The sequence below is a fragment of the Camelus ferus genome, chromosome 35, assembly GCF_009834535.1.
Source record: "Camelus ferus isolate YT-003-E chromosome 35, BCGSAC_Cfer_1.0, whole genome shotgun sequence".
Lineage (NCBI taxonomy): Eukaryota > Metazoa > Chordata > Mammalia > Artiodactyla > Camelidae > Camelus > Camelus ferus.
This window is the reverse complement of record NC_045730.1, coordinates 15299621-15320697: the sequence shown is the minus strand read 5'-3', so window position 1 is coordinate 15320697 and position 21077 is coordinate 15299621. Positions and strand designations below refer to the sequence as shown.

General features: G+C 34.7%; 1 protein-coding gene across 6 annotated transcripts in view; it reads right to left on the bottom strand.

Moving 5' to 3' along the window:
• The window catches only part of TRDMT1 (tRNA aspartic acid methyltransferase 1), a 43358-nt gene that overhangs the window by 7249 nt on the left and 15032 nt on the right, over positions 1-21077 (bottom strand). Inside the window, exons 2-10 of one of the 6 annotated variants that reach the window (XM_032474137.1) lie at positions 18601-18681; positions 16313-16438; positions 16107-16216; positions 6955-7026; positions 6271-6336; positions 5431-5500; positions 4862-4945; positions 3151-3494; positions 986-1043 (exon numbers count right to left, since the gene is read on the bottom strand). In XM_032474137.1, coding sequence (XP_032330028.1) covers positions 986-1043; positions 3151-3494; positions 4862-4945; positions 5431-5500; positions 6271-6336; positions 6955-7026; positions 16107-16162 — 750 coding nt within the window. In that variant the 5' untranslated portion in view covers positions 16163-16216; positions 16313-16438; positions 18601-18681. Of the gene's footprint in view, positions 1-985; positions 1044-3150; positions 3495-4861; positions 4946-5430; positions 5501-6270; positions 6337-6954; positions 7027-9369; positions 9447-16106; positions 16217-16312; positions 16439-18600; positions 18682-21077 lie in introns of those variants that run through there. The other 5 variants (XM_032474138.1, XM_006188961.2, XM_032474135.1 and 2 more) reach the window with 5 other exon arrangements.

The following is a 21077-nucleotide window of genomic DNA, read 5'->3' as shown; positions in this document are numbered from 1 at the left end:
TGGACGTGCAGTCTGCTGTAACACACGGAAGCACAGGGCAAAACGTCTCTGTGCAGTGAACTGTATAACTGGCTCATCACTGGCAACGTAAGCTTTGAAAATGAACAAAAACTTAATGTGGAACAGATCTGGATACTTTCAGTGTATCTGTCCTCAAAAATTAACTCATAAGAATATAAATATTAATATTAATAACTGACATTAATGACATAATAAATGACATTAATAAATGACAATATAACATAACAGAAATATAGTGAAAACTACAACAAAAAAGAAACTTGGTCAACCAATAAGTCAACTTTACAATGTGAACAAGTAGCCAATAAATATTTATTGTTTATGACCAATTTTATCTAAGTGTTTTCTTTAAATGATAAAAAATATTTAGTAAATATGATTTCTCAAATCCAGACATTCATTTGCCTCTGATAGGGTTTTTTACCATGGGTAAACTTTATTAATAGTAAGAGTTTAAATCAGTATAAAAGATAATGTGACTTCACTTCAAAATTATTCAGAAGTATATAAAACCTGCAATATATTGAGCTTGTCTTCTATCATACTACAAAAAAAAAAAGAATTTGCAATTGAAGTATTAATAAAAAGCCTTGCTAAAATATAGATTTTTTTCCCTAAAAGGCATTTTTATAGTATGTGCTTCAAAGGAAGGCTCCAATAAGAAGATACTTGTGCACAAATTTAGAAAATATTCACTATTATACTCTGCATTTCAAATTACTCTTTATGGACTAAAAAGAAATACAAAAGGTGAGATACAGAAAAGAGTAAAAACAAAGTATTTTTTGGACATATACTCATATCTAGCAATAACAAAAGATTTAGTCTATAGTAAATATTATATACATATATTCACTCCAATTGAACATGTAAGATTACCTCAACATTCTCAAATGTTAAGTATTAGGCAAAATGTTATTTAAAATAATTTTCAGATATTTTAGTTCTGAAGCATGCACAGTACCTGCACATCCTCTGTAGTCTGTAACACAGATCCTGTCCCTTCTACGTAGCGTCCGTAACTGAAAAATTAACATGAATCTTTTCATCTAATTGCTAAGGCTACATTTCTTAAATATTTCATGACTGAATTAATCCATTTTACAAAGTTATATTCCTCTGAAATATTCTGAATAATATCACATAAATATGCTTTGTGATTAAAAAATTACTAGGTGAAAGACAGAAGATCATTCTATTTAAACTTCTCAGACACTAAGCTTGGCATAGTTTTTCATTGTGTAAATACAATTTTGCATTATGTATTATTGTCATTTATTCTTATTAAATATCATTTTTTAAATATTCATCACTAGAAAGTAAGCACTTGTTACGACTTTACATCTAAATGCTATTCAATACTGGCAGCCCTGCCACATTACACTGAATGTTATGTAGGTGAAAATAAATTGCTTTTTTTTTTAATAATGCCTGAACCATCATTTCTTCTCACAAACCCAAGACCCTACTCTCCAGTAGCATGACACACTCAGGCCCATCAAACATGCACCTGCCTCTTACTGTGACACAGTATGTTTTGACTCTTTATCATACGACAACCTGACTATTGGGGAAAAAACTATTAAAAATATAAAACACTACAGAAATGCAATGTATTAGTAATATTTCTTTCCCTAAGACCATTGCCAAGATGGCTGTTTGACATTTTATTTTTTCCCTAATACATGAATTTAAAACATAAATTAGATATAAAATATAAATTAGAAACAAACTATAATTAGAGAAAAAAAGTCATATCACAGAAAAACAGTTTCCACATATATCACATGTATGTGTGTGTGTTTATATTATCTACACTATATTATCTACACTAAAATAGACTTTGACAATGAGGCTTCTTTAATACTATCTTTATAATTACAAAAGAATTTCAAGGTTGCTTTTTATTACAAAACTGATAAGTTCTGTTTTATGAGAGTCCTAAACAGAACCTATCAGACTCGGAAACAGACAGCAGCTGAGTGAAGTCTTTTAAGGTAATGGAGAGCAATATGCCCATTCCCCTGGAAACACAAGGGCAGAGTGTGATACAACCCGACTGAGTCTGGTACGCTCACATCAGGGACATGGTGCCTGGCGCAAGACAACCAGCTAGCAGGTAGAGAGAGAAGGCATGAATTCTTCAATCTTACCACTACCTGTCCAATGAGCTTGAGTGGCACTAGAAAAGCAGAGAGAGGGATCTTTTACATACATTTCTCAAAGTGTCTAACTTCCCCCTTCTTTCTAGGTTTTAAAAAAAAGTTGAAAAACACATGAACATTTGAGAAATAATCCAAAAGAAGCCCCCTAAATGTCCATCAATAGGTAATCAGCAAAAAAAAAATTACGATATACCTATACCATGAGAACAGGAAAGTTCTTTATGCACTCATATGCAGTAGGATCCCAATTATATTGTCCACTGAAAACAAGGGCACATAATAATGAATAGAGTATGCTATCATTCATGTAAATCAGACAGTAAAAATATGCATGTATAAATACACCCTCACACATAATACCTCCCAGGCGATTAGACAGTGAATTGAAATCACTGGTTGCACGTAGGGATGGAAACTGGACAGCCAAGAGGCAGAACTGGAAGGGAGTCTTACAATTTTAGTTCCTTTTTGAATTCTGAACCATGAGAATACATTATGCATTCAAAAAATGAAATACAATTTAAATATGCTTTAATGTGCTCTAGATTATTCAATGTTATTTCTTGCTTTTAAAATTTAATTTCTTCACTGATCATGGAAGTGGACATAAGTTTTTGAGGTCTGATGTACCACAAAAAGAAAGGTGCTTAAAAAAATTAGCAATTCACCATCCACAGACACCGTGTTTCCACCGTGAATAATTAAGCGCCTATGAAGGTCACCAAACAATGGCATTGTCTTTTATGAGCACTTTCGTGGGCCGTGCACACGATGTTCTGCCAGAAGGAATTTTCCCTCGTGCATTCTACTGGAACACGAAAGCAAGCAATTAAGGGCGAAAAAAATCATTCTAGCAGAAACATTTTATAAAATGCTCCTTGTTCTGAGAAGAACTAAAAGAAACAATAATTACAAAAAACCTGGTTATTTTGGATATGCCATGAATAGTCTCTTTAAAACCTACCCTTTCGTAAAGCACATGGACCTTCTAGAAGTGGGCTTAACAATGTCTAGCAAAAGAGCATATCGCAGTAACGACTTTGGTGGTAAAAAGTATGAGTTCATGTCAACGTCATCTTCCAGAAACTCTTTTAGCATTTGCACAGAGAGATCACTGTCCTGTTGATGTTTCCTGCCAATTTCTTCTGCAGTTTCAAGCTTAAAAAGAATGGCCTCTTTTCCAGAACAGTGTGTGCTGTTATCAAAGCAAATATTTGATTCGATTTTCTTTTCTTCAATTTTCTTTTCTGCAGCTATCTCATGTTTTTGTGGATCTTCAGATCCAAGTTGGGGAAACTCCGTCAGTATCTGGCATCAAGTAAAAAATACACAAACTGTCAAAAGCTTTATTTAAAAATAAGAGACAAATTAATAACATCTAGTCAATGTTATGCAAGAGAACTCTTTAGCATTTACAGAGCTGTCATTAAAAGAGATAGAAATTGAGGTTTACTAGTATTTATACAAGTTATTACAAGTTACTCATCATACAGTGACAGGCCATCAGGCTACAGTTGATTTATTTCATGAAGTTACTGCTTTCTGTATTTATTAAGATAGCAAGTATGTTGACTATAGATACAGCATCATATTTGGAAAAGCAGGTGAGAAAGCAACAGTAACATTTCTGGAAAATGTGTTTTGGATCAAAGTTTGCCATTCCCCTCCATTAAAAAAAAAAAAAAAACTAAAGCATATCCATGATCTAAAGGAAAATTAGTAATTAAAAAAGAAAAACATGCTTCACCCTGAAAGGTTATTTCTATTCCTGAGTCCCACAGGAAAAACTTGTTCCTGCAAAACATGTAACCTGGTAGTAAAGTCCTATTTTGGGAAAGAAAAAACAGTTCCAGGAATTTTTAATGATGAAGTCTTTGTTAATATACTTTATATGTTGTTTTTGGAGCTGCCCACTATGAAAGGGAGATATACTGTTACTATATTATATAATATAATACTGTATAATACTGGTATTGTATTACAGGGGATTCAAATGGTACTACTGAACCCCTGTTACCAGGACATGACTTTTGAGTTCTTACCTGTGATGGTTACGGAGAGCCTCACTGAACCACTGAAACTGTTACCCACACTAGTTTTCAGCAGAAGCATATAAAATTGCTAGCATCATTAGAGATCCGATCAGTAACAACTGAGCATTTCATTCTAGCTTGTACTAATCTTTACCATATTTTAATCAATTAAGGCTAAACAGCATAAAGTTAAAAGAAAATGCAACAGATGTGTTAAAATACTCAAGCCCCTTTTAAGATAGCATGGTGAATTTTATCAAAAGTAGTCAATGGCTTCTATCGAGGGGAAAAAATAGATGCAATATAGTCAATGGTCAGAAGAGAAATTATAGGGGAAAAGGGAGGATAATGGTTAATAACCAGCAGGAATGGTTATTTTTCAAACTTCTCTTTGACCTTATTTTTTTTCCTAATAATGAAAGGAAATTTTCTGGTTTTATTTAAAGCAATTAAAGTGGCATCAGGAGGGGAAAAAGGCGTAGAAGACAGACGTAGGGCATAGCGTACATTATAGGCACGACAGGACACACATAGACCTCCGTGAAGCAGCTCCTGAAAGCCAATTAGCAGACTGACGTATATTTACAGTAGACGAATAATAATGATGATGATGATGACAACAACAACAATAGTAAGAAATACCTGACCAGGGCCTTGAAAAGGGAGCGGCTCTGACTGAAGCTTTGCAATAAGGAAATACCGTAGCCTTGAATTTGGAATGCCAAGCTGCAAGTAAAGCAGGACAGTGAGTTGTTATAGGAAATCAGGAAGGTCTGTATCAACTGTCAGCAACCTAGTAAAAAATTCACACAGGTCTACATCAGTTTCTGCCAAACAAAACTCTGTTGTTGACTTGTAGAAGACTTCTCTGTAGTAAATTCTTAAACCTTCTAAACTGCCACACTTTGTACCTTTATTTGAATGACATAAAGATGGAAACTGATGAATCATATGTCTGTGAGTCACGTTCACTTTATATTTCCCAGGTAAGAAGTCAGAGACATTCTTACATTCATTACTGATAGTACAGTAATCATAAAAAAAAGTAGAATTCAGATATAGCTATAATATTCAGATACAGAAAGTAAGAACCATGTCTGAACTAATTTTGAGATTTACCTATAATATTATCCAAAATGGATCCATTCTTTTTATTGATTCAAATTCCCTTTGGGAAGATTTCTATGAGAGTTTATAATTGTGGTACTTACAGAGGTTGGAGACAATAGAAATTCTTGGTACTGAAAGCCACAATTTTCTATCGTTTGTATTAACAGGTCTCTGAAAAGAGAAAAATAAAGGGAAAGGAAAAAGCTTTCACTCTACTGTTCAAAATGGGATTCTTGTATAAAATATTACACATAAAACATCATTTTATGTGAAAACTTTATCTCCACTCAAGTTGTTTAGAAAGAATAATCCAAGTTCTTTTTTAAGTCCAATACTTGAGAAATTACATTCCTCAAAGAGGTAATTGTTATTATAAATAAATAAAGCTACCAGACAATTTATAAAATTGGTGAGAGTTAGAGTCACACTAATCCATGAATGATAAACTTGCTATGGGAATGGAACTGTATCCATAGCCAATCAGATGGGGCAACACTGAGACAGACAGCTGGAGAATCAGGGACTTAGATGGATGCCTTCTCTCCAGCTGGGCTACCATCTGAAAGGGACTCAGGGCTTGCTTCTCCCATCTAACTGCAGGACAGAAAATGCCTGTCCACAGGACCAAATCTGAACCAAAAACATTCCTATTTCTAAAGAAACAGCACCAAAATAAGCAGCAAAAATTGAGAAATATTCTCATTAAAATGAGTACTCATTATGGCAAAATTCAGACACATCAAAGTGGGAGAGAATCGGTTGAACCTAATTTTGGGATACTTCACGTTACTAACTGTTCAAAATCAGCATTAATGAATAAAATACATAAAATATATAAAATGTCAGAATGTACATGTTTAGTTTTAAGATCTTTATTTCACAACAACTCCTATTATGAAATATACCAAGTCTAAGATGAACATAAGACACACATTTTTTACCTTGCAGAAGATACTTCAAAACCTTTCACATTTTCTAAGAGAATATACTTCGGTAATTTTTGTAATCTAAAAAACAAAACAAAACAAAAACAAATGGAATTCCAAACATCTTATTACTTAGAAGTAAGAAGTAAAGAAAATCCTTACAGGTGGGAAATATGAGGTAAATAATTGTCCGAACTCTCTTTTTATAAAAGAATTTTATCAGGGATGGAGACAACTCATAACTTATTCCTTTTCCCCATATACACGGCACACCCGATAAAGTTAACATTGGAAATGCTCATTTCCACTGAAGTCTGTGTCAGAACTCAGTTTGCACAGAGCCTCTGGGCGGCACAACTCAAATGTACACACAGAAGGACAGTTTCTGGGGTTAGCACAACTTTCCAGGCCATGGGCAACAACACTCACTAACATTAGCATCATCTGCTCTAATACTGTGAGCAGAGGCAACAGAACTCAGCTATTAGGCTGTAACTCCCTGTCTCTCACTTTAGTGGCAACCATGGAATTGACAAAATCTGCAGTCACTCCACGAGTCATGGCAAAAGATAAACGAAGCACATGGTATCTGAAGGCAGCGTGTATAAGCTCTAATCTCTATAAATGACAAACATCGTGTTCATCCAGATCCAAAGTTCTACATTTACAGTAAGCTTGTACAGGGGTCTAAGTTTTTACCTTGGGAGAATATCTATAATATATAAGAAGCTGTTCGTCCTTGGATCAGTCACATCACCTTGCAGGCCAATTCTAAAGGGGTAAGTACGGAAAGCAAGTTAAGTTCATCAAGAATCAAGTTCATAAAGATACCAAGTCACTTCTAAAAAGTCAGAACTGAGAGAACTAAAATTAGTCAGCCCTCACAAAAAATACGATCACCTCTGCTGCTATGGAGAACAAAAGTGTATTTTTTTCATTTAATTAAAAAGAAAAAAGCCTTGCCTGTCTAATAAACACACTTTTTGCAAAAAAATATGCCAAGTGACTTATATGAGGCAAAGCAGAACTTGAAGTCGATGAAGAATAAAATCAATTACCCTCGTAAAAATCAGTTTGTTTAGGAAAGGCACACACACACAACTGGCTGATGATGCCTTTTGCTCTGTCCCACGTGAGACAAGAAAAGTTTAGATGAATGAGCTGGTTGGGCAGAGTGGCAATGTAGAACTGATGGCAAGGATAACTGATCACCATCCAAGCAGATCAAAGTAGAAGGTAGGACTAAGATCGTCTTGCCCAGTGTAACAAGGAGGGAATAAAGCTGAAGGCTTGCTTCTACAAGGAGTTGCAACTTGGCTAAACTAACTAGGTCAGACTATGTCACATAACAAGTGGCATCTGGACTAGCAATTAGGTCTTGTAAGTAACATTCAATATGATCAAGAACCAAGCAGAAAGGACGACTAAGACTGGGCCTTTATCACAGCAGCAGAGGACTAGGGATTAAGCCCTCGCTCCTCATTAGCTTCATAGTCTTAAGCAAGTTACTTGACATCACTCATCTGTTTCCTCACACCAGACGGCAGGATCAACACCAACAGTGGATCTGAGGCTCAGATGGGAGGTTAGGGTGGACTTGAATAGACTGCTCAGAAACCTTGGGTTCTTCTCATTTTGGCCTTTTTTCTCTCAGTGTTCAAAAGGGTGATTGTACTATGGGATCAGTGACTGTGGCTGTCAGCAGCTGGAGCAGGGCTAATGCAGAGCAGAAGTAGAAGCAGGGAATATATAGGGAGCCCACTGCAGAGGGCCCACTGCAGACAGATGAGGCATCCCAGTGCTGGGGCTGCATTCTGTTCAGTACCTCTGACTTAACTATAGTTAAACAGCCCATACACACACTTGCATATGCTTGGAGCCATCTTTACATGGAAGGCCTGCCTTTTCTGATAAACTCCCAATCTGCTCCCAGACAATTCAGATATCATCTCTAAAAGAATTCCTCCCACCTGGTATGCAGCAAGCCATTTTCTCCTCCATGCTGTCATGGCGGTTTCAGTATTCATTCATTATAGAGCTTAGATCACGTTATAAGCCCATTATTTGTCAGCCATTTCCCCTTGGACTATAAGTTCCATAGGATGGAAACCACAGCATCGAAAGCAATGCCCAGCACAAAGGTGCACAATGAACTCGGGGAATTAACTTCCCAGAAAACTTCAAATAAAACTTGGATGGAAATTAAGCATGAGAATATTTATTTAAATTAGAATTTTTACTACTTGTGATATCCCACTTAAAATCACATCACGTATTTAAACAGGACCCTACAAAATAAGTAATGAATCCTGGCTCTGACATTGTCTAATTGTATGGCCTTGGGAAAGTTATTTAACTTTTCTATACCCCAGTTTCTCACCTATAAAATGATGAGACTAGTACCTATCCCATAAGCTTGTTAAACTAAATGGCATACTCCCAGTAAGGCACTCAGAGGGCTATCATTATTATCATTATTATTTACAATAATTAGAAATATTATTATTAAAAATATCTAAGTGAAGATGGATTAGTTAAGAGTCTATCTAAAATATAATTCCCTGAAATACACAGCCAAATAAATACCATAGAATAAAAAACTGAATTGGGACATAGTTTTAAAGAGTCATTTGATTAATTGTACATATTATTTAATGTACATAACAATTTTGAGAAATGTAAAATTCACAAATGCATTCTTGACTAGCTTTAAATTTTTACAGTCAAGGAATCTGGAACTTGAATATTTACTGTGGAAATTTACTTTAAATAATCAGTGTAGGAAGATATTCCGGAATGCTCACTAGCTTAAATAATTTAATGTAATTTAGGTCAGAAACAAATATTGGATCTTTGGTAGATATCAAAGAGGTACCATGTAGCTGCTGCACATCTACTATTGACCAAATTACTGTTTGGCAGTAATTGCTATTTTCCTTATGATTAATGCTAAATTACAAGTGTGAGTAAAGGAATTACTTATGAAAAATTTCAAGCCTACAAAAATGCAGCTGATGGACTTCAAAGTGTCCATGCTTGAAATTACAGTATGATTTGATTTAATGAGTCTTTCAAAAGTTCTCTTCCTAACAGAGAAATATTTATTATACATACCTTGTAAATGGCTGACAGGGAGGGCTCATTAAAATCATATTGAAAGATAATCTGTCAAACTCTTCTAGTGTAATGCCCTAAAGAATGAACATTGGGGGGAAGAAAGAATATAAAAACATGCATAGAATGGGGAAGAAGGAAAATGCTAACTAATTATAAATAAATACATCAGAAATTGTAACAGTTAAGTTTTATTTATAGTACTTGAAAGTTTATAAAACACTTAATACTTTTACAATAAACTTTAAACTAACTTTCCAAAGCAATTTTGTGAAGGAAGTGGAGCCATAAACCGGAGCTATGAAAAATTAAATGACTTCCCCCAAAACCCAGAGCCAGCCAGAGCAGAGGTGGAAGGCTAGTCTCCTGCCTCATAAGCACTTCGTGCCCTGTGACACCTCAAGTCTAAGACTGCTATGATTTCTGAATCAAACATGGACAACTTTATTTTATAATTAATGATTCTCAGCAAAGGGTCTAGAGAATTTTTTTTAACACCTTTCTATTAATAATACTTTTTATTTAGGAAATGTGATTTACTGACTAGTCACCATCCTTTTCTGTCAACATACACCCTTGTATGTTTCTGTTAGTATAACACCAAAGAGAAAAAGGTTTCATTTTCATATATCCACAATTATTATATTGTTTTACAGTTGTGTATAGTCAAAGAAGTTCAAAAGATTGTAGGTAAGATGAATCAAAATCATCTCTACTGGACTAAATAGTTTAGAAATAGACTATTTTACTCCTGTTTTATATACAATATCAGAAGATAAATATAGAGAAACACAAGTCATGGGTTTGCCAAATCTCATTAAGCAGTCTCAGTGTACACTCTTTGCCAGAAATTTAAAACAAGCCCAGAATCACAACCTTCCAATTATGAGACATTTCTAAAAAGTTCAAGCACATGAACAAAGCAGGAAAAGATTTATTCTGAATTCTATAAAGAGTGAGTTATCCTGGGAGACACACCAGTTGTCTCTATTGTATTAAAAGTTTGAACATACACGCCTATTGTTATTAAATCACAGGCTTTTACGTAGTTTAAGATATATGTGTAAAATGAAATGAAAATTAAATATTGAGAAGTTCCAAAGCACCTCTGGAAATCAGAGTCGTAAAGAAAACAATTTGACAATCACATACTCAACAGTCTGTCAGAAAACCTGGGGCAGGCCAGTGCACTTAGCACAGCACAGCATATGCAAGTTAAACAGCCTGTCCACACAGGGCTATTATGAAAAGCAACTTATTGATTTTACAACTAATTGTGGACTGATTAAAGCTGACTTCCTAAAATCAAAATAAAAATATGACAAAAATCTTTTATATCAGGAGCATCCTCAGTCTAGAATCTAAAGTTTAGAACCTAAGTCCAGAGTTAATGCCTCCAATACAGTTAGATGTAAAAAGAAAAAAAAATCACAATTTTAAAGGATTCCAGGAGAGTTTTTTTTCTTTTTAATAGTACAACCCATATGACAAGCAGTTACGCAGAAAACACTCACTCAGTGAAACCATCCACAATTTTCTAGGTCGATGAATGTGTCAGGATTCAAGAAAGTAGTTACAAAGACTCAATGATTAATTTTAATAATTTGATATCTTAACACTAATGGATATCTATCCTTTTTCCATAACAAGGCCATACAAGTTAATAAAAACACCTTTGCTTTATTTACTTTCTCAAAAAGTTTCCTGGCTATTCTTACACTTAATTTTCTTTTAAACTTTAGGAAGAAGTTGGTAGATTAGGAAACAACTTTTGACTATTTTAGTGAAATCTACTGTTACACTAAAGAGAAGTAAAACTTTGAGGTGCATGATAAATCGCCAATAAAAACTTACCAAGTGGTTATTTCCTCCCATTCCCTGCCCTCTGAGTGCTGACATTCCTTTGCTGATGAATATCATGACGATTAGATCTTTCTTGATCATTGTACTAATCGTCACTACACTATAAACTAATTTTCTATGACTCGTAAATGCTTTTGCCTTTAGACAGATCTTATCTAATATCAATTCTGAAACCTCTGTTGTCCTTTGTTACCATTCACCTGGCATCTGTCCATTTTTTTAGCCACGACATGTTGTTCATTAAACAATGTTCATAAATTAATCCACCGATATTTCAGCGCGTCTGCTATATGCTAGACACTGTGCTCGGCCTGGGAATACACCATGAACATACAGACAAGGCCTCTGCTCACATGATGTTTACACAGTAGTGATTAGTAATTTCCCATTTTCTACTTAGATAAATGACAGATTTTAGTTTTATAATGAGTTATCTTTGTAACTGGGGAGTCCTGCTCCTGGTTAAACACCTGTATGTAATTTTCAGGACTGACTGTAGGCAACGATGAAGGCTTCACCAGCAGGTGTCCAGGGGAAAGCCGCCCTCCCTACTTCAGACCTGGTGCCAGGCTTGTGCCCTGCAGTGTGGTCAAGGGCTCAGAACCCCTGGCAGGTCGGGCTCAGAACCCCTGGCAGGTCACGCTCTTCACATATTTGCATTCCTATGTCTCTTTATCTGAGGCCTTGCACACAGGTGGCCCTGAAGGCTTTAAGGGAGGAGGAAGGGAAACCTTGAAGATACTCACCCTGCTATGACTAGTACCCAGCACTTTCCACTCCCAGCCTTCCCCGCTTCACCTTCTCCCCCGATGCCAGGGGCTCTTTCAACAGTGAGCTGACCCCCACATCTGACCCAACTCTCCACTGGGGTGCTGCCCCCTAGGGAAATGGAACAGGGGGCGTCGGCGTTTTCTCTGCTTTATTAGAGACTTGCTTTTCCCACACAGCAATTAAGACTTCACTCTCATTTTTGCCCTGTTGCTTAATCAGCTACTCTGACCCCTGACAGTTCAGCTGAGCTCCTGACAGCAACATTAAAAATGTCCTAAAAATCTACAGCTTCATTTATCTTTCCAAGAATAGACGTATTTTCTGAGACTCACTTTCCCTTCCTACTGCAATTATATTATCATTTCTACACTGCAAAGATTTACAACATTTCACCCTGCTTCCTAACCATAATTTCTTTCCGAACATGGCAGTTTTATTCCTGGGTTCTTTACTCTGATTCCTCTCTTGCTTAGTTAGATTAACTGACTGAGTCATTTTTACAATAAAGGCCATTTATTCAATAAGAGTCATTTATTTCAATGGGAAATAAATAACAGAAAGATCTCTGAAAAGTTCCTAAATACCTGGAAATTTTAAAACCATACTTCAAAATAACATATAGGCCAAAGAAGAAAACAAGAGAAATTAGAAAATATTTTGAACTGAATGAAAATGAAAATACAACCTATGAAAATCTGCAGCTTGTAGCCAAAACTTAAGAAAATGTATAGTGTTCAAAATGTATAGTATATAGTTTACATCAAAAAGAAAAACAATCTCAAGTCAATCATCTAAAGTCTCACTGTTAAGAAATATAGAGTAAATTAAACACAAAGTAAGTAGAAAAATAATAAAAATGAGTAGAAATTAGTGAAACTGTAAACAAATGAATAATAGATAAAATCAATTCCATCCAAACCTATTTACTCGAAAAAAGCAATAAATTTGACAAGCCTCCAGCTTCACTAATAGAGGGAAAAACAGAAAAGATACAAATTCTTAATATCAGGAATGACATACTGGACATCACTACAGATCATGCAGATAAAAAAATATAAGGAAATATGAACAATGTTATGCCAATACATTTGACAAATTAGATTAAAAAAGATAAATTTCTTCAAATAGCCTCAATAGTCTTATAGCAATAAATTCATAGTTAAAAAGCTTCCTACAAAGGAAACTCCAGGCCCAGATGGCTCCACTGATAAAATTCTATCATTTATATAAAGTACTAATACTTATTCTTCACAAATTCTTACAGAAAATATAAGGCTCATATTACCCTAATATCAAAATCATACAAACACATTAAGAGGAAACTATAAAAATCATCTATAAAGATAAATGCAAAAATACTTAACAAAATATTAGCAAGTGAAATGCAGCAATACATAAAAATGACGCTAGTATCATGACAAGTAGGATTTATTCCAGGAATGTAATATTGACTTAATATTCAAAAAAGGTAAGGGGTTTGTTTACTATATTATCAGAATAAAGGGGGAAATGATATAATCATGTCCAAAGATGTAAAAAGAAAGCATTTGAAAAACTCAAATCCATGCATAATAAAAATTCTCAGAAAACGGAATAAAAGGAAAATTCCTCAACTTGATAAAAAGTCATCTATGAAAAATATGCAACTAACATCTATAAAATGGTAAATGAATGTTCTCCCCTAAGATCTAGAAGAAGGCAAAGATGTCCAATATAACATTTTCTATTCAACACTGTAAAGGTCCTAGATAATGCAATAAGGCAGGAAAAAAAAATTACACTGATTGGAAGGGAAAAGTGAAACTCTTTTTTTCTCAGACAATATAATTGTACATGTTAAAAAAAATCCTACAAAATCAGTATAAAAGCTACCAGAACTAATAAGTCAATATAGCCAAGTCTCAGGATACTAGGTCAATAAATAAAAATAAGTGTATTTCTACATGCTAGCAACAAACAATTGGAAAATAATTTAAAAAAAAATACCACTTATAATAGCACCAAACCCCACAAATATTTAGGGATAAATTAACAAAAGTACATGTAGGACTTGTACATTAAATACTACAAAATATAGCTGATACAAATTAAAGAAGACCTAAACAGGTGAAGAGAGAGATCACGTTCATGGGCTGGAAGACTATTTTGTGAAGATATTAGTTCTTCCAAAATCAATGAGTGATATTCCAATCAAAGTATCTTTTTTTTTTTTTTGTAGAAACTAGCAGGCTGATTTTGAAATTTACATAGAAATGTAAATGACAGCATAGCAAAAATAATCTTGGAAAAGAAAATTAGAAGTTTGAAAATTTACCATGCCTGAATTTAATACCCACTGTAAAGCTGCAATAACCAAACGTGTGTTATTGCTGTGAGGATAAACATATAGATATAACTGAAGAGAGAATCCAGAAATATAGCCACACATGCATGATCTATTTTTTTTGTAAAGGTGTCAAGGAAATTGGGGAAAGGACAGTCTTTCAAGAAAATGGTGTTAGGACAATTTTATATGTGCTTGGAAAAAAATAAATGACCTCTACCTCAGACTACACACAAAAAGAAACTTTAAATGAGTCATAAACCTAAACATAAAAGCCAAAACTATAAAACTTCTGGAAGCAAACAGGAAAAAATCAAGTTAAGGAAATGAAAAGATAAGTTATAGAATTAAAGAAAATATTTATTTTACATATTATGACAAACAACTTGAATCCAGAAAACTTTAACAGCTCTTAAAACTAAATGATAATAACACAAATATTCTAAATAATCAATGGGAAAGAAATTTCATTACAGAAGACATAGAAATGTCCTGTAAGCACATGAAAAGATACTCAACATTATTAGTCACCAGGGAAACACAAATTATAATCACAATACCACTATATGTTCACTAGAGTGGCTACAATTTAGAAGACTGTGAAACAAGTGAAATACTTAAACATGGATTGTGCAACTGTAAAATCATAGAAACACCATGGAAAACAGTTGGTATTTTCTTATAAAGTTAAAGAAATTTACCAGCAATTCCCCTTCTAGGTATTTATCACAAGAAATAAAAACAGAAGTCCACACAAAAACTTGTACATGAATCTTCATAGCAACTGTTTATAATAGTCAAAAACTGGAAATAATCTAAATGTCTAACATCATGTGAATGGACATACAAACTGTAGCGTGCACAGAATATTACTGAGCAGTAATAAACAGTAAATTACTGATATATACAACAACACGGGTAAATTAAAAAAAATTACACTAAACAAAAGAAGTTAACACTGAAAAAAATTACACTCGTGATTTTGTTTATGATATGCTAAAAATAGAAAACCTAATCTGTAATACAGAAAACAGATCAGTGGTTGCCCGGAGCTGGGGTCAGAGACTGACCAACACAAGGTACTAAGGAACGTTTTAGGGTGATGGATGTTCTAAGTTTCAGCTGCGGTTATACAGTCGTATATATGGGGTCAAAACTCAAACTACACATTTAAAATGAGTGCAGCTTATTATATATAAATTACTGCTTCGTGAGAAATTTGTGTGTAAAATTTTTCACAATATGAATTAGGAGAAAAACACAATTTCATACTATTTTTAAACTAACAAATGTACATCAAAGTTAAATACTTCTGAGTTTGTCACAGGTGAAACAGAACCTTTAACTTTGACAGGCGGGCTAAAACAAGACACATTCAGTCGTAATACCCAATGACTCTTTTTACTTTTTTTTCACTCCTGCTACATATATATATATATTCTATATATACAGTACGTTGAGTATTGCTTAAAAGTAAAGAATTAAAGTTTAATAGCACTACAGAACCAAACATTTAGAAGTTAAGCATATCCTTACATTTCAATCCTTTTTCTCAGAGACCAAAATACTGATCATCCTTCTCTAAAGCTGCAAATTTAAAAGAAACAAAAAACATGCTATCTTCTGATATAATATAAAACGTTAATTCCCTTCTCCTAAATGTTTTCATTTATATGTGACTTATCCTCAAATGAAGAAACAAGAAGCCAGTATCTTGCAGTAATCCTCAGTCATATTTTCCTTGCTACATACACTTATTAAAATAGTAATTGTTACTCACCTCAATTGTCTTGGCCAAGAGCTGTGTGTGAGGAAAATTGTACTTGTACACTTCATTAGCAACAGTGTTTACATCAACCGCAGCCACCACTTGTGCAGGTATACAACTTTCTGTAATGAGAAATGGCATGTCTTAAAATGTAAAGTCCTTGACATCAATTTGCTTGCAACAGAGAGAAGCCAAAAATAGCAGAATTTTTCTAGTACCTTTCCTCCCTTCCTCAATTTTCCAGCCAGATCTCAGGTTGTAGGTGGACACCTAGGCCAGGAGGAGCCAGGCCTGAAGTGGAATATTTATACACTTCTAGTTCATCTCCCAACAGCATTCTGATGCTAAAAGTAAGATTTAAGTGTTTTAGTCATTATCTCTTATATTTGCTTCCCTCCCTCTGGCAAGATATACACTTAGGAATTGAATGAAAAGTTTTCCTAAAGTAAAACAAAACAAAAATAGAAAAGTGAAGCAGATTCTTAAGAGCCATATCACTTGGAAATTTATAAATATGCCTTTAGGTAAGTTTTGGTCAGTTTTAAGTAAAAAAAATTTTTTAATAGCTTTACTGAGATATAACTCACATATCACAAAACACTTATTGAAGATCTCGGTAAGTTTTTAAATGAGATGCAAAATTAATTGGTATCCAAATGTAGAAACTTCACAGATCCAAAATTAAAACATTTTAACAGACCAGGAGAGAATGTAAGAAGAGTAAGGGAAATAATTGCAAGGGCACAGCTTCTTCATTGCCCCTCTGTCCCACTGCTAAAGAAAGGTATTTTCAAAATGCTTCCAGATTCAGAAAATTTAGCCACAGTCCTCCAGTGACAGTCAAAATTTGAACTGTGTAAACGTAGCTACTGTTATATTTTGCAATTACCACCCTCTTTGCACTTCTTCCCCCATACACATACAAATCCAATTATGTGTAAACCCTGCCCCAAAACAGTAGAAAATGTGAAGAGTTTTTAAAAATAAAACTATTGGAGCGTTCTCAGGAAAATCATCAGAGAAACTGTTACAAAATTACACAGTAGTTCCAAAAAGCTCTTTCTTGAATAACCATTCCTGTTAAAAGAGTTAAATTAGGAAGCCCAAATATCAAACAATGAAAAAGAAAAATATTAGGATGTGAGGAGCTAGGGCTCATGCCGCAGGCAGGCCCCCGTGATGCAGGCAGACCCACATTATGGAAGACGGGGCAAGGAAGGAGGTTCCTACACACTCCAAAAACAATCACAACCCGACACTGAGGCCTAGAAAAGATGACGTCAGAGAGACAAGGGCATAAATGTGTCTAGGTAAGTCTTTACTAGGTGTCTACTAGGCTTGAGACCCTGGGCCCCCTTCTAGGTCCCCTGCTGCCTTGTATATAAATCACTGGAAACTTAAAGGTCCAGTCGGTAGCATCATAGGTAGCTGCCTCCAGTTGAGTTTAAATTCAATAACTGGTTCACTTGCCTTCACATAGAGTAAATTTAAGTTCTAAATTATATCTTTGTCAGAGACATCAGAGAGAACTTACAACACAAATCAAGAAAGGTTTTAAAAAAACTAACAAAAATATTAGTATATAAGGACCACTCTGCAAAATCACAAACCTTATAACCGAGGTCCAGAACTAAGCAACTACTAATCACTTTAAGAAATCTAGGGGCTGAATAAACTTCATTAAACTATTGTTTTGCTAAATAAGATAACCTGCAATTAGCAAGATGTAGCCTGCTTGCATTTTTATTACAATTGCAGCAAGCTGGGATTGCCTGGATTTGATGTGTATGACTCTTCTCTGTTTTCAGGCTGATTGAAAATCCAAAGACGTGTGCCGAATCTGTACCATAATCAATAATTAATTTTATGTTCTTGTATTATGTGCCTGCAAGACATAAAAACCAACAAAAAGCAAGTGTCAAATGAGTATTTTCTGTGGTGATGCAAGAACTGATGAACCGAAAATTCTTTCTCAGGAAACAATAGATTTTTAGTCAATAAACAAATGCACTGTTTGCACATTCTAGATTGTTATAAAATTAGGACCACATGACCTAAAAAGTTATTTCCATGATGAAAGTGAACATACTAAGATCTAACTGACACTAATTCAGCTTTCTTTTTCAAAACAGTATTGTTTGGGAGGTATGGGTGTGTTTCCAAGGAAAAATTAAACTTATAAATAACAATTTAAAAAAGCAAGCCTGTCAATTCTAAAAAATCTAAAATTAAGCTCCAAAGACAGGTTGTCCTGATATTCTAACTGTACAGTTTAAGCCTATAGCCTCCAAAAATCTTTGTTATACTGCATACACAGATTTTTAAGATGTTTAACTAAAAATATCAGATGAATACAATTCAACAGATTTTTGCCTAGTGAGATCTATCACTCAGGTGATCCAGGGTTAGTAATTCTCAAAGAGGAGAGAACTGGGGAAACGGGAACCACAGGATTGTTCAGTGGCAGCAGAAGGAGAGGATGTGTTTTGCAGTACTTTGACCTTACCTGGGTTTCATTCGTGGTATTTCAGTTATTATTCTGGACTGCATATTTATCAACAGGAAGCATATTAAAAGGTGAGACATCCTAGTTAGAGAAATGCAACATAAGTGATTTTAAAAGAATGTCAGATTGGATCTACAAGGAAAGGATAAGGTGTATCATGCTCCCACATACATGAGACTTCAACTGAAAAAGGCAGATTTAGTTACGTTAAAAGAGACTCCTGGGTGAGACATCAGCAGTGCCACTCAAAATCCATGCACAATCCCTGGTCTTGAGCATGTTTCTTATTGAGGTGGGCAGAAAACACACACACACACACACACACACACATATCATATTCTAATAGTAATTATCTTCCTTCTTTTTCTGATCACACTTCCTGGAAAAGTTTAAGAGAAGAACCTCTGTTGGGAGTAGTAAAAATGTACAAGTTCACACTCTATCTGCCTTCCCTAACCAAATAAATCAAAAAGTTTAACTGTTCTTGCATAGCTAAGGTGGGGAAGATACTCAATATTTAAAATTGCAAATATAAAATTAACTGGCCTACTTAGACATAAGGGAAGTCACTTATTTTTTTCTTCTTTTCCTTCTTTATCTTTTTTTTTCTAAACTGTATCTCATCTAGGTGAGTAATTACTTGAATTACCTCATTCTAATCACACCTGAAACAGCTAGTCAGGTATGTTAACACTGACATCTAGTTGTGAAATGGAAGATCAGCTGAATATACCCGATGTCTATTTCTTTTCATTCAAAGTGATAGTTTAATTAAGAAAAAAATTAAGCAAAAATAGATCTGCAACAATTCTGAATTTAAAATGACTGCCAAAGTATATTTGTTTCTTTTTAAAGATTCTTACATTTCAAAAACCATAAAGTATTTCTGTAAATTAAATAAAATTAAAAGTAAGTTTTAAAGTTTTTATACTCAATTTCTTAAAAGTCTCCTTAGAAGTTTAGCTAATAATTAACCCCCCCCAAAAATTGACTTCAGTTTAAGACATACTGTGAATCTGACTAAACATAAGAGCCCATCAACCAGAATGCGGATGGGAACTGCTTGAGCTCTGTGTTCAGACCAGAGCTGGGGAAGTGGGACCAGAGAGAAAGGTGCCAAATTAGCTTACAGGGAAAGGAAAATAAAGATGCTACACCACATAATATAGTAAACCCTCCTTGAAAGCTTATACTTTTCATCATTACTGACTTTATGAAGTTTTAAACCCTAACCAGAATTTCTGCTACAGGCACCTCTAAAAGAAGAATTAAGTGTTAGAATTTTGCACTAGACTGGAAAGCAAAAGTTTGTCATAAGACCTCAGAGGAAAATGCAATTCAGTTACTTCATTTCTCATTTTCCTCTTCTGTACTCCTCCTGACTAGATACTTTTCTTTAAACTTTTTCCCACTAAGTCACTAAGTCCCATAAAAATCAACAAACATTAGCTATCATTATTTTCTTTAATCAAAGCTGTCCTAGGCACACCCTACAGAGATCTTTTAAAGTGTATATATGTGTGTTTGTGTGTTCACGTGTCCTGAGAAAGGTTTTGAATATGGAGATCTAGCTAGTTAGCTCTTTCTCTGCCTGTGTTTGAATTTTAGCTCTACCATTTCCAACTGATTTAGACAAGCTACTTGACACCTCCTTATGCCTCAGTGTCATCATGTGTAAAACAGAAATAATAAAGTAACTACATCATAGTTTTCTGAGGATTAAAGTAGTTAATACCTATAAAGTTCCTACATTTGTGTCAGCCTAGAGTAATCAATCAATATACGGTTGCTATTATTATTATCAAAAGGACAAAAGCTTTTAAAAATAAGAATATCAAATGCTAAGAAGAACCGGGCGTGACAGAAATTCTCACTGCAGATGTGAGCATCAACTGAGGATTCAGTGATGTAGGAATAGTTTGGCAATATGTATCTAAAGCCTTAAAACCTGTTTTGGACTTACCGAGTTCACATTTGGGCACATATCTCAAGGCGTGGCAGACAGAATATGACCCCTCAAAGATGTCCTAATCCCAGAAGCCTGTGAAATGTTACTTTACATGGCAATGGGGACTTTGCAGATACAATTAAGGATCTTAAAAAGAGATTTTCCTGGGATATGATGATAGTCCCAACGTAATCACAAGATGGATGGAGGAAGGTTAGAGTCAGAGGAGGAGATGTGATGACGGGAGCAGAGGTCAGAGAGGAAGATTTGAAGACGCTACACTTCTGGCTTTGAAGATGGCGGAAGGGGTCATAAACCAGATGCAGTTACCTCTAGACACTGGAAAAGGCCAGGAAGCAGACTCTCCCCTAGGGCCTCAGAAGGAACACAGCCCTGGCAACACCTTGATTTTAAGACAGCTGACCTCCAGAACAGTGAGATATTATATCTGTGTTGCTTTAAGCCATTAAGTTTACAATAAATTGTTACAGCAGCAATAGGAAACTAATACAAAAGGCAACAATAGGGA